The 17,375-nt window shown below is 46.6% G+C and overlaps 2 protein-coding genes across 2 annotated transcripts; one reads left to right on the forward strand and one right to left on the reverse strand.

Moving 5' to 3' along the window:
* Positions 1–6,210: 6,210 nt before the first annotated feature.
* BKA67DRAFT_585340 (uncharacterized protein) lies at positions 6,211–8,604 on the forward strand. Its single transcript, XM_046104197.1, has 2 exons — positions 6,211–6,590; positions 6,651–8,604. The coding sequence occupies exons 1-2, from the start codon at positions 6,407–6,409 to the stop codon at positions 8,165–8,167; spliced, it is 1,701 nt and encodes a 566-aa protein (XP_045952047.1). The 5' UTR covers positions 6,211–6,406; the 3' UTR covers positions 8,168–8,604.
* A 6,247-nt stretch (positions 8,605–14,851) lies between these two features.
* Positions 14,852–15,288, reverse strand: BKA67DRAFT_585343 (uncharacterized protein). The gene has a single exon (XM_046104198.1). It carries the CDS (start codon positions 15,222–15,224, stop codon positions 14,859–14,861), a length of 366 nt encoding a protein of 121 aa, XP_045952048.1. The 5' UTR covers positions 15,225–15,288; the 3' UTR covers positions 14,852–14,858.
* Between the last annotated feature and the right edge of the window lie 2,087 nt (positions 15,289–17,375).

Consider the following 17,375-nt stretch of genomic DNA (forward strand, 5'->3'; position numbering starts at 1 on the left):
CACTTTAAGCCTAGTTCTTAGCCTTTATTCGTAATATTAAGTCCTTCCTCTTTTTATCTTAACCCTTTAAGACTTAATTATATAAGTAAGTCGTTATCGTTTACTTTTTTAGTTTAATAAGTTTATCTTTCTTTTATATATCTTTCGTAATATATGCTTATTATATTAAATTATACTAAGGAAATTATTATACGTAAAACTCGCGAACGTTCTTTTTTTATTCGATTAATTAACCGCCTTAGTGTTCCGGCTATAATGCCGTACACTTATTACTTTAAGCGTAAGCTTAAATATAAAATAATCGAGAAGTCTTCTCGTTATTAATAGTACGCCTAAGCTTAGAAGTTATATAATAAAGTTTTAATAACGGGGTTTTTAAAGAAGTTACTCGCGTATTATAAAAAGTTAAATACAGAGGAGGATAAAACGAATCTAAATTTACTTTAACTTTATAAGAAAATAACTAAGATTTAATCTTAGCTTTTTACGGCGGTTAGCCGTTTAACGCGGATCCGTAAGATTTAAAATTATATAAAAGGGAAAAGTTTAAAGTTAACTAAACAAGGTTTTAAATGTAACGGCTTGCCCGCCTCTGGAAATGGCGGCACAAATGTGGGGAGTCCGTGCTTTTGCCCAATCGGGACAATCTCGGTCTTACCGCTGCCTGCTGCTTTTGTGGGCGGCTAATAGGCCCACGGGTACCCGTGGCTGCAAAATCCCACGGACCCGTGGCGACAACCAATTAAGCTTAGCGCCATTGGATTTTCTATGCCAACCCGCACAGAATCAACCTCGAAGTGCCTCGTGCCTTGGTCCTGTCCGTTCTCACAATTAATAGAGCGATCAAAGGCCCGGGTGGTCTAAGGGTTTGAGACAAAGGGTAGAGCGTTAATAAAACCTATAATCAGGCCTTGCTCAGTGGTACTAAGCTATGGTTTAACTACAATACAACTCCTTTCTTCCTCAGCCGAATGTATGGCTTGCTGTTCCTCAATATCCTGTTGTGCTCTTGTCCAAAGTTCACCCGTACCCCTTCTATCGGGGACGATACGGCCATTATCAGTCTCTTGAGCGACTATTTCCTCGATACGATCAGTCTCTTTCTTCTCCCAGTCTAGATATGCCATCATCTCTTCCCTTGTCCAATCTCTTGAGCCTGTTGTAGTAGTACAGCGTTTACCCATCTGCTTGAAATCAAGACACCATTGGTAACTTGCTTTCTTGATTCGCACTGGTAAACCCATTGCCCTTCGATAGTCCCTATTACCTAAGAACTTTCCAGGGGGTTGGGCTTTATACCAGGCGTCCCTTGCGGCAACATATCTCTGGTAAATCGCCCGTGGATCATTATATCTCAAAGGTGGGCTAGAGACTGCGACCGGCGAGGTTACTGTAGACCTAACTGGTGTCGTTGGCTTAGGTGATGTCACCGGACTGGATGTAGACTTGGTAGGCGATCGGATACCTGATTCAGCGGCGTTTCCTATCCTTGCAGCTAGCTCTGAGTCAGTAGTTAGCTGTAACACAATCTGTTCTTCGACCGTATCAAGCTCCGCCGGAAGGACGTCTTTACCCTTTGATGTCGTTGTTGGCTGATCTTGTTCTAATTCGACGTTTATGACTGGCCGGGCTATCAGTTCTGAATACCTTAGTAGGCAGTCCTTTGACGCTTTCGTATGCCCTAATACATGGCATTTACTGCAAAGGGGTGGTGCTTTTGATGGCGTAATAGCTTGTTGCACAATTTCAAATCCACTTAGCTCTCGCCTAACACTTGATAGCGGTAAAGACGAAGAAGCAGCAATCGGACTAATACGTTGGCGAGGCTCCAACAGCAATCGAGGAGTATCTTCACGAGCTAAACGCCAGTGTGGATAGAAGTCTTCAAGTTGTAAGGCCTTATCGTATGCCAATAAGCCTTCTAGCCTATAGGCACAAGGTAGCCCTTAAGATCGGGTAAAGGAACTAGTACAGATAGTTAAAAGAGGTGGATTGCTTTCGAACAATCTTTTCCGCTGTGCTTCGACCTTTCGAAGGGCTTCATGTGATACCCAACCACGTACTATGCTATATAGTACTCCCGAGAGTTCAAGAGGGGTTCGAATCTGTTGTTTAGCTTGGTTATCCCGTAGCTCTATAAGCTGGTTTTGTAATGCGTGCTTAATAGCTCTCCAAGCGTCAAAGAGATCTAAGGTAGACACCTTTAAGTAACTCTTTAGGAGCCAATGGATACCTTCAACTCGTGAAGAAACAACGTTGTCGAAGTAAGGGTGCTGATTAACCCAAGCTTTCACAAGCTTCTCTTTGTAAGGATCAAGCCAGGTTTTCTTTATATATCCAACTTCGTCAAGATGCGTGGGAAGATATTTCTTCTCGAGCTGGAGCAGACGTTCATTGAACCTCTCTTCATCCGGCGACCCAATAATTGCATGCCAATGTTTGAAAAACTCGTTCCATTCTTCGTTCTCCGCAAAGGTAGGCTTACAGTACCGAAGAACAGCCTTATTTGCATGCCAAACGCATAATAACGAGTTTGCGGTTAGGAAGCAAGTACTAATAGCATTCATACATGCTATACAGCGGTCCGTTAGTATAACGGAGGGCGTCCGGGCATTACACAGTTGGTAAAGTGACTTGAGGCGGTCTAGGGCCCAAAAGAAATCCGACTCAGCTTCGCCATCGAGAAAAGCAAATGCAATGCAGAATGATCGTTAACAGGCGTCAACTCCAATAATGTCCAGGAGTAGCATTCCATATCTGTTCGTCTTATATGTACAGTCCAAGATCAGAATATCTGGATAAGTTTGAAGATATCCTAATGATTGCGGGTGGGCGAATAGAACTGCTGTAACTCGGCCATCTGAATTTGTCTGGAATTGACTCCAGAAGCCTTCTTTGAATAGCTGGTCCGCAAGTGCATGAATAGTGCTTTGACCTTCGCAAAGATCCCGCTTAGCGTCAGCGATACGATTATAGATATCTTGCTGCGTTGCAATTGAGCTTGTATTCTGGCGCATATACGTTCTGATGTCTCTGGGAGCTATTCCAGCATTCCTGAGGTTTTGGATTTGCGTTATATCCGGTGTAGAGAGTGCTCGGTGGGTTGGATGTGCAGATGGACGTTGACTGGGTCGGTGGTTATGAACGGAGAATCGTTTATCAGGACGATGCCGAATGGTCCAGGTCCCGTTCTGAGCTTCCTTTGCTAGTATCGAGAATGGGCAACCGGTTGTTCTGCTAGTGGTTTTGCGCTGCCGTTCCTTGGACGATTTTGGGGGATGATAGAAACGATCACAGGCGTATGTGACAGTATATCTACCCGTCTTCTCTTTGGTTGATCTTCCAGTTACGAATGCGTAACCCTTTGTAGATGCCCAAGTGTTGATCGCCTGGACTAAGCTCTCTCGACTATTGTAGTCGCCTTCTGGAGGAAGACAGTCGTTGGGGAATGAAGCTGCCTGTTGGCTTTGGACGGTATTCATCTTGGTTATAGTGTAAGTCACGGTTCAAAATGTCTCACAGTAGAAGATATGATTTGGATGTTACTACGTTCAGACGCGACGCGTTAGGTGATTCAAAAAAGCAAATTCGTGTAAGAGATAGCTTCATATCTAATGGCTACGAATTAACAATAGGCAAAAGGGCTAGCCGCTCCAAATCAAGACCCCAGGACGCCAAATAGCTACAATAATCAAAGGATGTTGTTTCTAAAGGCGATCAATTTTGCAACACAAAGGAAATGTCGAAACGTACACGGCACTTCAAGGTTGATTCTGTGCGGGTTGGCATAGAAAATCCAATGGCGCTAAGCTTAATTGGTTGTCGCCACGGGTCCGTGGGATTTTGCAGCCACGGGTACCCGTGGGCCTATTAGCCGCCGCTTTTGTGCTGCTCTAAACCAGAGACAAGCTCCACTCTTGTCTTTGTACCTCCCAATCTCTCTTTGTACCTTTGCCAATCCTTTTTTTCCGTGCAAGTTACATGCTGAATATCACCGCGTGACATCCCATCTATCATCACGACAAAGCATATCCATCAGCCGCAACCACCCTTTTTCATTGTCTATTATTCAAGCGTTGTAGCAGCCCGACATACGATTCGAATCACTCACTCGCCGATATCCCTATGTGCCGTAGACCATTACCACCGACCAGAGGTATATCCCTGGGATCCTGGAGGGCTGGCAGCACAAGCTACGTGCTCGATACACTCAAAGCCGGCGCCGGGGCTCCCATATTTGTTACAGGCTTGAAAAATCTTCACCTTCGAGGCTATTGAATTCTTGGTTTGCGTTGCCAGACTCTGCAGTGACCCCGCTTCCACCTCACCTGTCATGGCGGCGTTGCCGAGATGAATCCAGTGGCTGCGAGCTGACGACTATGAGTGGCTGCTGATGCGCGAATTGATTTCGCAGACTGGTTCAGCGATGGATACTTGGAATCTCCAAATATAGTAACCCTGTAAAGGGGGAGGCTCAGCCAGGCTCTGTATCAGTAGGGTTAGCGGTCTAGGGACGTTGAGCGCAGGTAGCGTTGTCATTGCGGTTTATCATTCTCTCTCTACTGAGAAGCCGAACTGCAGGATGGCACGAGATCAGAGATCAGTCTGAAAGTGCTCCTGCTTATTCCTGTCTCCGCCGCCGAGGTCATGAAGGCGATGGTAAGGCAGACACAAGAAGTCCGATTGTGTGAACCGTGAGAACAACCGGAAGGAGTTGCCTTACTCGGGAAACGTTGGATCTTCCTACGCTCCTGGTTATTGGGAAAGGAAGGGTCTGACTCTACTAAACAGGCAACGATCCCCACTGCTTTCAACCCAACCTGCACAATATTGTGCTGGACTCTAGCTAGGGCCCTGGGAAATGATCTGAAATGAGGAGACAGCTATTGCCTAGTACGCGGAAACACGAAGTGAACAGTCCTATCAAGGTACGGAAAGAAGAGAGTGGAAAGCAATCATTTGCTACGCCCCAGCGGGCTCCGTCGACCAAATGCTCATGTAGTATGCAGATAACATGAGGCGTTTTTACCTGCATTGAGAACGACACATTTGGCCACATCAAGGTCGGATATGTTCAGTGATAGGCTACTCACTCGAGAGGGTCGCAGCCGGCTCTGAGGTTTCCGCAATTGAGCAGGGGCTGAGAATCTGTTGCCCCCACGGCCACTTCCCTCACAAGCTTGTTATGCTAGACTACACAATTTGCTGATATCACACTATGTGCCAGGGTCAGCATTGCCGTCACAGATCCGGTCTTGAAAAATTACGACGAGAGTAGGTGCCAATCAGGGATCGATTCCGTCTACTGCCGTTTGAGAATTCCAACTTGCTCAACTTAGCAATCCCTGTAAGGGATTACATGTTGGGCAGGCTCTAGTTCCATCCATTTGTGGTCTTTGTGCTAGCCATTCAAGGGATAGGTGTGCTGGTAAGATCGCAATCTGCTTCAAGGACGGATGAAGTACCTGAGTCTTTGGCGAACAAATCCTCCAGACTGCTTCTGTGGTAAGTGATATGTCTGCTAAGGCAACCGGTCGCAAAACAAAGGAGAGGCCTGGAAATCACGAAGCAGATCTCAAGGATCAACCATTATTTTCTGCTTGGATCATGTACTGGAAACAACATCCAGCGGTTTGATCTACAGGCTGTAGATGGTTCTACACGAAGCGCAATCTCAGCGATAGCTGGATCAGCCATGGCGCTGGAAGTCAGACATCGATAAGAGCTCCGTGTAGCTGCTAAGACAAGCGCAAGGAGTTACCTTTTACGGAAACACAAATATTGTTGCACATGGACGTGCCGACCTGAAAAGGAGATTGATAGTCTTTCCGAAGTGGGTAATACTTCTCGGACTTTTCAGCGTAACGTGGACAGGATCGATCCCTAGAGCAAGACCTAGAGCCTTCCAAAAACGATCTAGGATAATATTATGTTTGTGTCTTGTTGCGTGCAGAAAAGAAGTGCTTGGATCCCCTCCGAAGTACGTGGCTCGATAGCCTAGATCGACTCATATTGAGTAGTCCCGCGTATGGTTACAAGGCATCATCGTGTGTACGCGATCGACGCACTTCGGCGATGCCGAGACTCTGTCAACCGGAGCATGCAGACAAGATTGCCCGAGTCCACTCAGGCTCGACTGTATCGGCCAAATGAGAGGATCCGTAGACGGCATCTACGAATAAAATTTTGCCCGTTTAGTTTAGCGGCACGGCATCCTCGTTTCTGCCTGTTTCTCTGTCCTAAGCTCATAAGGACGACAAAAGGCTGTCGTGCAAGCGTTTTTCTCAAAATACTTAAAGGGTCGCTGCATCATCGGCTTCGACGTCTACTTGTCCCATATCATCCAGCATTACCATTTGATCTTTCTATTACAACACCAAGTACTGCATGCCCAGCATTTGAGAACATGGTGGAATTCAAATTTATAAATAACAACATCAAGTCCTTTGGACAATCTCGCAGTAAGGGGAAGACGCGAAATCTCCAAAAAGATCGGGATCAAGAGCAGCGACAGGAATTAGAATCAAGACCGCGAAGTATCATGTCGCTGTTGGTGCCTGAGCAAAATCTGGAAAGAACAAGAAAACCAGGTATGACGTCTTCCGAATCAGGTCACTCTTTATCTTCCTAATAGTATGTCGGCCTTCAAGATAGTTCGACTCCTTTGATCACGAGCAACGTCACGATTTCCCAGAATACACTTGCTGCAGATCATTTGAATGAGTCTATTGAACCAAATCATACGTGTACCAGCGTTGGAGCAAACCAGCTCAACGGTCATGTCCTGATAGGCTGTCATCACCCAATGCAGCCGGACGATCGTCCTCACCCCGCTGTCATGAATGGATGTGAGTCTGAGGCTCGCGGGAGTCAATCACGCGGTTACTCAATAGCTGGTGATATGGACGCGATAGTCCAAGTTGAACTTGGGCCGCCAATGAGTACCGCCTCCCAAAAGGACTCTCAACAGTGCTCAGCAGCTCAAGGAACTCAGACAGACTTAGAAGCTGAAACTTTCATCGCTACTTCTTCAAATGATGGCACGATGAATGGAATAGAGAATACCCACTTCGGACCATCGACATTACCTGACACAATATGTGCGACCTTAAAAGCGCGGGATCTTCACACTAAACGTTTGCGTCGACAGCGGAGCAGAGAAGGCACGGAACATTTCGACACAATTTCACTTGATCAAGAAATGACAGAGTTTGAGTCATCTGATCCTGGGCGAGATTTCGACCACGGAAACCAATCACGGTCACACATTCCCCGCGAGAGGGACTTCGCCGCAAAACATGTACATGCAAATACTGGCTCGACGGAAGGATCGGAAAACACCCGAGACACCTGTTTTCAATCGATCCTCATAGGACAAGCAGACCATTCGCGTTCAAAGACAAGATCATTTGTTTCACCAGACCAACCCATCACCGAGTTCGATCAATGTCGTTCCGGGCCGCAAGAGTTGGCTGGTCATCTGGAGAACAAAGGTTTTCTCCCATGTCCTAGTTCGCAATCGCTGCGTCAGTTGAAGTGTTGTCAGCATTGTGGGTTTGACGCAAGACAAGTGTTATACTTGACAGAAAAAGCCTTGCAATTCTTCTCATGTGATGTTGTACCATGGGACGATCTCGTCAACAGAAGCGTGCCTTTATCCGATGGACAGAAGGCTACGGCTATGCAGAAACTAAGTCTTTGGGCTTTGCGGGATTATGCTTTGGGAATGACGGTGCCCAAGCAACGCGGAACGGAAACTCAGTCCGTGGACAGCGCAGACAGACCAACCATGACTCAACCCGGCAGTGGCTATAGGGGTACGGAAACGCCCAGTATCAGTGCATCTCTTGACGAATCTCTCTCAAGCAAGCGAATCGCATGCTCAGATGACTGGGGACTTTCTGACATTGAGGAAGAAGACAATTACACGCCTGCTAGTACACCACGCAACGCGACACTGAGGCATCGTCAACGTGGCAGACCTCGGAAGGAACCTCGAAAAGGACCTCGAAAGGCTTGGTCCTCACTCGAAGAACACCGCCTAAGGGCATACGTGAAAGAGAAGCAGGACTGGCCAGAGATTGCAGAGAGGTTGGGTCGCAGCCAAGGCGCTGTTGAGCAGCACTGGCGTATAATGACCGAAAAGAGAAGGAGAATGACAAAATAGAACAGTCCAGAGACTGTCTAGGTTTAGCTCTAGCATCTTTCGAGGAATCGGAATAGGTCTAGACTCCTAATAGGCTCGAACTCTATTCTCTTTTTAACCACGCTTTCGAGCGAAGCTTTATTGACTTCAGAGTAACGAATACATTTCAGGACTTTAGATTCTATATACATACGATTACTGGTCATAAGCAGTTTTACGATCGTAAGGAAATATATATCCACAGAATCCAGTGATGCAACCAAATTTGGTTGCTGCGTAATGTTAGAACGCAATGTCCTCGACAACCCTAGGAGACCGGCGACTAACATATCGCAACCACGCGCCGCGAAAGAAGAGCATTTAGCACAAAAGAAGATTATCTATCAATCATGCTGAAAGAAGAAGCAGCATATATTAGAAAGAAATCCATAAATATTTCAGTCGTCGGTATCCTGGGCGAAGTGTTGGGTCTTCATATGTTCAATACTCAACGAGATTGAAGGGCCCATTGCCTGAGAAACCCTGATATGACTCAATTTCTATGTAAACACTTAATTCAAGACGATGTTCTCCGAGTTCGCATCTGCTGCATCCCATAAAGTCCTGTGCTGCTCTCAGTCTGTAGCCTGAAAAGGTTTTCACACAGTCTCTCCGTACACTCAGTTCGTTTCTGCTGAACCAACCCGACGGGTTCTTGGAAGTGAGACTCTTTCCACCATTAATGGCGCTGACGTGAGATAATTCCATCAGAGTCTCTAATGGGTTGAAATAACCTCTTTTCTTAGCGTTTGATTTAATTTGACACTTTGAACAGATAGGGGCAACTCGCCTGCAATTATACTATCGTAACGCTGAGTTCGTGTCTTGGCGAGCGGAAGGATGAAGAATTATTTTGCTGCTCTCTGTAGTGAAAGTTTCAAAACTTCACTAGATAGTCTCATTTCCATCAAGATATCTAAAACACCTGCCTTTACGTCATCCGAGGCACTATTAAGAAAGACTTTTTGTTGTGAAATATTCATTGAATCACTTGTGATCAGAAGCCGTTTTGTTGCATAAGGATAATTTGATGAGACCCAACCGAAATCCACCTCGGGCTGTGGGTGAGACCGTTCTTCATAGTATCTATAGGAGCGCACGGCCAGTATTGGACTATGCGCTAAACCAGAAGTGACTCTCGGGAGAAATGGCTTTCGTCCATATGAGCGTAAGAAAATTTCGCTACTGACTGTACGTAGTCGGTTGGCTAGAAATGAAACACATGTTTTCAAGTACTTGCAGTCAGTAACGAAATCGGCTTCCGCTCTTGTGGACGAAATTATTTCTTTCAAGAGCTATTTCCGGATTCTTCCCAGAAATGTGAGATTAATTCTGGCTTACCCAAATAGACTTCACCTTTCTGGGTCACAGCTCTGCAAGTAGTCGCACTAGAAACGTCTTCTGACGGGACATTCATGTTGTTGCTATATTAAATAGATCTTCAAGCTGGCAGGCCTCGCTCTAGGTGTTTTCCCATTTTCTAGAACTTGGTTGAGAGCAATGATGAACATCTGGCCTATATTGCCTAAATCGGTTAGCTCGGGTTATTTCCCGTATCCGGCATTCACCATCCAGAATCGGCTCTTGTAGATACTAATGCTTGTCCTGAAGGTGGAACCCATTTTCGTTACTGACTGTAGAGGATGGAAAGTCCTTTGAATCTCCTGAGTGTGATGAACCAATCTCTTCAAGGACGTACGGGTCGCATGGGTATGGCGACACCTTAAGGGAAGGAGAAAGGACGAATTCCTCCGCTGGTAGAAGACGCAAGACGAATCCTGGTATAGAGATGTGTATTCATATGCGGTGGTGTCAAAGGACCTCGTCTCATTTGAAAGAGCTACTCTGCACAGGCTCCTAGCAGCAAGATCTGGCCACGCGACTTTGCAGCATATCACGAACGATTCGGACACACGAAGTCAACCAATCACTGCAGTTGCGGAGAGAGAGAGACACCAGAGCACGTTTTCTTTTGTAGGAATTAAACGGACACAGACTGCCCCGAGGCACGCGCCAAGGGGGGGGGGGGGGGGGGGGGGGTTACACAATATTCAGGGGAGATAATCGCGCAATGGGCGCGTTTGTAGAGGGTAGTGGATTCTTTACGAGAATATGCCCGAGATGAAGGGATGCTTGAACTGACGGAGACTGGGTCCCCTAACTACATCCTACAACAGCGTGGATCAGCACATGCGCAGGCTGGAGTGTATATAGATACTGATACCTCCAAAACCCTGCGATATATGGCTCTAGGAGGCTTGTTTGCCCCAATAAGGGACGATCCCCATGTTCAGATATAATCAATTAATCAAATTCAAGGATTTACGAGTCCTAAACACAATTGAAAGCACTTGTACATCAAATTCAATAACACTCGGCACATCGTGTATCTCTAATTCTATCAATACTTGCGCCCCAATTACTCCAGCCCGCGAGGTGAATATCGTTTCGCCGAGGGTTTCAACATCTTCTTCGTCGATGAAGTCCTCTTCCGCAACATCGAGACCATTAAGCGCAATAATAATGAAAGGTAGAGCTTCTCCGAGTCGTCTGGTTTCAATTCAATCCAGTACCTAGACATGACCAAGAAGCGGACGAGTTCACTGTATGAACTAAGAATCGCCCACTCTCAGACTCATCATAATTCAGTGACATATTTGGCATGATTCTGAAACCTTCGCGAACGAAGTCGTCGATTTTGGACACAAACCATAATGGTGGACCGGACCTCGGTGCATCCCGCCTGATTATACCTTTTCTATGAATACTGCCCGAGACATAATCGCTGGAACTTCCAGCCGAGCCCACGACTACCGCCAACCTAAAGGCGAACTTACCGGCGTAATAATCATGCCGTATTTGATGGCTTTGACGCGACTAATGTAGGTCCGAGTGTGTTGACTGTTTATAAAACCGCTTTTGCCTCCATGAATGTCCGTGAAGAACGAAAAATCATTGCCGTTGATTTTATCATATTCTACCTTGACTTTCATGATGCCACACAATACAGCGGTCACGATAGACCCTTCAAACGGAATAAGCCTACCAGTCCTACTGTTGTCACTACCTCCAGGTATGTACTATGTATAGCCATCTAAAGCAAGCTGATTTTTATGTAGAGCTTCGAATTACCATATGTCAGTATACTATGTCCGATGATATACGATTGAAACTATCTTGGACGTCGTCAAGTCGTAGAAAGAGCAATGAACAACGCGCCAAGGGGGTATTTGGTCTGATTCGGACCTGCCATCGTCTTCATCAAGTATGGGAACCTATACTTTGGGCACATATCAACAGCAGCACGCATGAAATAAAATCCAGGCACCTTAATATCTATATGAGGTGTCACCCCATGGCGGAAAATACGGCTCGGAAACTTCGACTCTCAATTGATGGTGCACATGAAGGAGACACTGCAGACTTGTTGCCATTAATGTGCTTGGAGGAGCGGCAACCTAAGCACGACATAGCGTTTGTCATTGGGTCCGAGAGTCAGTACCAAAAAGAAATTGCTGGCCATCTAAACTCCCTTATAGATCTGGGGCGAAGTTCAGCATTTCTCCGTCAAATTTGTGGTATTGTGCGAATTTCTTGGCGGAATTGGCCGGTCCCCTTCATTGTTTTTGTCCCAATTTGGTACAACATCCATGGTGGACATGATATTATGGAACATATGGACGAATATTTCTTGGAGTATTTTGGGGTCTCGCGCCTTCGGAACTACCTGGAACTTCCAGTAGTTTGTGGAACGAGATTATCAAGGGAGCTTACACGGGGATGATTCCTCCTTGAAGAAAACCACTCCCAAGCGGGTTCGCCTTGCTTTGATATTATTTTGTTTAGCTTCCGGGCTAAAGCTACCTTTGGTATCGGTTGAGTTGTTCTGGGAGTAAAAACCCAAGTTGAAAAATAATGTTCTAGTCTTGTTATCTTACCGTTGCTCAGCAAATCCAACTGGTTGAAAATTATTTGCTTTAAGTAGTGACTGTCCAATTTCTGTTCTACAATATATCACTCTGCAGCCATATTTCATATGGGCCATGCCATGGGAACCCACAGGAATATTTCTCAGAAAGGCTTATCAACTTGGATTTCTATCAACCTAGATGATCTTCCATCTCATCATATTAATTTTACTTCATGAAATCACTGGCTTGATATATTGATTCCGCCTTTCCGAACTCCGCGAGCCCTTGTGATTTTCCACTTCACTCCAAGTTTACATGACGAAGGGAATGAATATCGCGCCCAATACACTATAAAACTAATGGGGAGCGGTAGAGCGGGATCAGCTCTTGACATCCTTTTCGATCTCTGTGGGAATAGCACGCTCGCCGTTAGAACGCTGAGCTACTCCGGATGAACCCCCAATAGTGGCCTTTCTCTTAGTGCAGTACCCTGCAATGCTGGCAGGAGTAAGTCTGACAGGGGTGGGGAAAGTTACGGCTATTTCGTCCCTCGATGTTGGCCATGAAGAGGCTTCAGAAGATGTATACTCGTAATGCTTGGATCTCCGTCGGATTAAGATGTAAACGTCGGCAGAATACCGTGATCGGACATCGTCGCATCTTCCAAGCAAGCTTCTAGTGGCCTTTGCAAAGTTTTCGTTGCTGCGATCACGCTTTATATTCCGTTTCCCTGAGTCATGCATCGCGTAGTATTGTTGTGTTAGGAGGTGCACGTTGTCAGAACGAGTAGAGCCCGAATAATATAAATTCGGATGATTACAAGCTGGGATTTAACTTCTCTGGCGAACACATCATGAACGATGAACAATCTGTGTTTATACAGTACAGTACAGTATGGACAAAGCTAACTGATACTGGTCACAAAGGTAAAGGAGAGGTCTGTTTGTGGTGCCAACGTCGAAGCCAAGGTCTTGCAGCACATTTTGGAGCTTTTACAGATGCCCACCATGATGTCAAACCTCATTCACTTCTCGGGAAACAGTACTCGGACCATCCAACAGGAAAAGCGTTTGACCTGCCGTAACGAAGCTGGAACTCGCAGAAATTGCGATGAAAACGTTGATCTGCGCTATTTCCTGGCTACCTACCCATTAAAATTGTGCGGAATTGATATAGCACGAACGTCTGTCAAGTTCTATGCGCATAAATCACAATTCCATTCAATCAGTTGATCGTCGCTGTACATACAGTATTTGGCCGGTTTCTAACTCTGCATGATCGACAAAAATACCTAAAAGCGAATTCTGCTCTATAAACGGTACTAAAACCGACTTCCGCCGTTGGGAGCAACAAAAAGTTCTCCCAGGAACCACGTTTGGAATCTTGGTCAGCCTGAGAGATATATTCCACCGCTATGCAAGTCAATGAGGCAAGGCCTAATCCCTATACACAACGGCCATCCTTCGCTACGCTGGAATCGTACTGCGGTATGATGTTTGTTTTCGCACTATCAAACCGGTCTTCCAGCGTTTGCAAGTCACTTAGGCCCCTCCTTCAGATGACAGACCCAAATGTGGTTATATCATGCCATTTATCACTTCCAAAATCTCAACGCAAAAATCTCGCAGTTTTCGCTGCAGCCTGTAGTTTTCACATTGGCCAATCCAGAGTTGAAGCGCTGACGATGGACTTTGAGGTGATGTAATAATAATTTCGCCAAATGGCCCCTAACTATTTTGGTCAACACGAGACAAGTAAGGTCGAATTCTGATTTACAACAGTCCGAAGCAGCTCCCGTGGGAACAATCTTGGTTTAGCAAAGCGAAAGCAGGTTTTGTTTAGGTCTGTATTTAGAGTTATTGACAAAGTGGCTCTTCAGATGGTAAGGCGTCAGGAAGTGTTGAAAGTCAACGTGAAGAACAAAAGATTCAAAAGGAGAAGGGCCAGAAACCTCACAGCAGAGTTACTGAGCGATCGGGCGATCAGCCCTTCAGGGCTGATCGCCGACATCGATAGCGATCGTGCCATTTACACCAGCGATCGACTTCGGGCGATCCAAATCTTCAGAAATAGCCCATCGATCGATCGATAGCGATAGTTCGCCGAACGCTCGCCGAGCGCTCGCCGACCTAATGATTAAGGTCATAGATTTTTTAGTCGGGTCAATCAATGAAGGTATCCAGAGTCCTTTCTGGCTGTCTATCATTCCAGATAGTCAGAGAAGTCCTCCTTCTTCAGACTCTGCTCTAAGTCCATATCTGAGGCCCTATCTAGGATCCAAAGTGGCAAATCAGGCGTGTAGACCCCAGATCTGCTCCACGACCTAATACACTGAGCTGCCGCAACAAGATGCCGCCGCAGTCGAGACCTCTTTGGTGATATCATAGTACCAACACTACTGAATTGTCGCTCGGTTTCTGCGGTAGACGAAGGTATCGTGAGAAAGTCGACAGCCATGTAAGATAGCCTTGGAAAGCGTCGTGAACCAACGTCTCGCCACCATGATACTGGATTGTTGTGGTAGTGATCAATATCGATCAGGGGTTCCATGAGATACACCGCAAGCTCGTCTTGAGGCGGATTCGTAACCCGTTGATTGCTTTGAGATCCCCGTCCGCGACCCTTCTTCTTCGCAACAGGTTGTTGGGGTTGCAAAGCGTCGTCCACACTACTCAAGAAGCGCTTCCGGCGGGCGAGGTAGTTCGTGAGGGTATTTTCCGCGTTTGTGAGATTATCGGGCACTAATATATCCCTTGGAGCAGTTAGAAAAGTCTATTATGTCGATACAACACGCACCTCTTCTTGTAAATCTCCCAACTGGTGTTCAGCTTATTCATGTATACGTCTTTCCATGTAGGCCGCTGGCGTGTAGGCTCTGTGTTGAATATCTCTGCTAGACCGGATAGCTTCACAGTAGGGTTGAAAATAACTGCAGCGGCGTATGCTAAAGATGTCATCCTGTTGTAGTAGGTCTGCAGTTTCCACCAACCCATCCAGATGTGAAGCTTCAGAAGCCTGCGTTGTGTTCGATTAAGACCCTCGAATACTTGTACTATGCTTTGGATCTTCGGACCACCGGGATCATCAGGATCTTCAACTTCTTGGTAGCACTTGTCCGCTGCGCACATCTCGAGGTGGTCCAATAAGGTCTCGATTTGTGGGAAATACTCGTCGAAACCTCCAGAAGTGGCACGCTCACCAGGTTCACCAGTGCCTTGGAGAAGCTTAGAAGCAACGGCGAAGGGCTGTAGAATCTTGTGTATAACCTCTACCAGTCTCCAATCGCCATCTTCAAGCTTATGTTGTAGGGCGGATGGTTTCTCGTATGGCTTAGACCCGGCTGCGTCCCAGTTCTCTTGGAGTGTGTTCATCATCCGTTTCATCGCAAGCTTCTTGGACAAGGCGCGTTCAACCATAGCAGCGTCGCTTTGCCATCTAGTCGCATTGTTGTACACCCACTCTAGGATGGGTTGATCAGGCTGCACCTGTTGCTGGGCCTTATGCCACTGCTCAACAAGCTGACTGCTAGATCTAAAGCAATTCCCAATATTGTGTAATTTTTCGATAGGACCGGTTTTCTCATGTTTGTGCAAAGATTTGGTGGTCAAGATATTGGGGGCTACACCATCGAATTCGAAGACATAGTCATCATTAGCTTCAGAGCTTTCGTCGGAGTGTTCGGGGTCGGAAGGAATAGCATCCTCGAATTCCTCAGCTGCGAAATCCTCGTCTTCGTCAGTAACCTCATCAACATCAGCCATATCAGCAGCTCGACGGAAAGCGTCGCGTAAGAACTCGTCCTCGTCTTGATCACTGTCCTGTAAAGGCAGCAACAAGTCATCCAGGTCGAGGCGTTTACAGCCTTCGCCATACATCAGTGCCCTGACTGCCAGTTGGAGGGAGTGGGGAGCACAGCTGATTTGCCGTTCGGCGCTGTCAAATCCGATATGCTGACCGATTGCTGCCATACAGGTGCCGTTTTTCGACTCGTTATCCAGGGTGCAGTATCCAACACGCTGCTTGATACCGTAGAAGTCAAGGACAGCGAGAACCTCGTCTGCAACGTCGATTCATGTGTGCCGGCTGACCAGAGCTGGTAGACCTAGCAGGATCCTCCATTTCTTGAAGTTCGAGTCGATGAAGTGCGCATGAACACCCACAAACGAGGCCATTTTGCGAGAAGTCCAGCCATCGAACGTCAAATGAATCATGCTACGCGCCGTGGACAATAGGGTTTTGACGGGACCGACTGCCTGCTTGTGTTCATCCATCAAGAGGTCGATCAATGTCTGGTATCTCGGTAGGTCTGAGTCTTTCAACAACGGGTTGTTGTACAGCTGCTGACGTCGCCAACGACCATTGTTGACGACGAAGAATGGTAGATTCGTGCACGTTATCCAATCGAGAATCAAAAGGTTGTTGAGCTTGGTATTGAACCGAAGGGAGACTTTGTTGTGAAGGGACTGTTCGTGTGGATTGGTTGCATCAATCATGGTGTCGATGGTACGTTGGTCACCAGGACGGAGCAGCTTCGGTGCACTCGTATGTGTCTTTGGAGGTTCCTAACCAGAGAGTCACCGCAGTCAGTACCTTCTAAATGCGTTGCATCAGCTCATTATGCATACCGATATATCATGCCGCCGTTTGAGGTGTGTTGTGATCGATTTGCTGGTAGAGCACACGAAACGCGTCTCCTTGGGCGGTGCGCCATCGAGAAAACAGAGCTCACACACCCAATAAAAGACAGTTGGTGTATGATCAGCTCTTTGGAGGCGAAAACCACGTTTCCACCACCAAGCGTGCTCCCTTGTAACGGAGTGAGCAGCAAGATAGCCCGGATACCTCTGAAACGCCTCCGCGGTCCAGACCGTATAGTCTGGGTAGCTTTGCTGTGTTGACGAAGAAATAGAGGGTGTGTGACTACGTGAGGTCAGACACGAGCTCGCCATCTTCAAGGGCATTGAGCTGTTTTCACTATCTTTGCTGCTGTCACTATTGCTGACGTCTATTGCTATTGATAAATTCTACGATCTACGGATCTGGCAATCAGTCGCTGCGAAGTGCAGGGAGGGAACATCCTGCAAAATTTACGACAATTGTTGCTTTTTTGTATGTGATAGATTATCTTGGCAGCTGGCTATGGCTCATTGGTTAGAGACAGCCATGCAGCACTCTTCGAGGTCCAGCTCTAGGGGACCTAAGGGTCCTTCTTCAGGGGTCCCAAAATCTATGGTTCTCGGCGAGCGATCGCCGACCGAAGGCCCGAATTCCATCGATAG

This window comes from Truncatella angustata, assembly GCF_020726525.1.
Source record: "Truncatella angustata strain MPI-SDFR-AT-0073 chromosome Unknown BKA67scaffold_11, whole genome shotgun sequence".
In the NCBI taxonomy this organism is placed as follows: Eukaryota; Fungi; Ascomycota; class Sordariomycetes; order Amphisphaeriales; family Sporocadaceae; genus Truncatella; species Truncatella angustata.

Excerpts from the sequence above, each read along its gene's own strand:
- BKA67DRAFT_585343 (XM_046104198.1), bottom strand. The coding sequence starts at position 15,224 with ATGTGCGCAGCGGACAAGTGCTACCAAGAAGTTGAAGATCCTGATGAT.
- BKA67DRAFT_585340 (XM_046104197.1), top strand. The coding sequence starts at position 6,407 with ATGGTGGAATTCAAATTTATAAATAACAACATCAAGTCCTTTGGACAA. Across the intron at positions 6,591-6,650 it reads GGAAAGAACAAGAAAACCAG|ATAGTTCGACTCCTTTGATC; the intron begins GTATGACGTCTT and ends TCGGCCTTCAAG.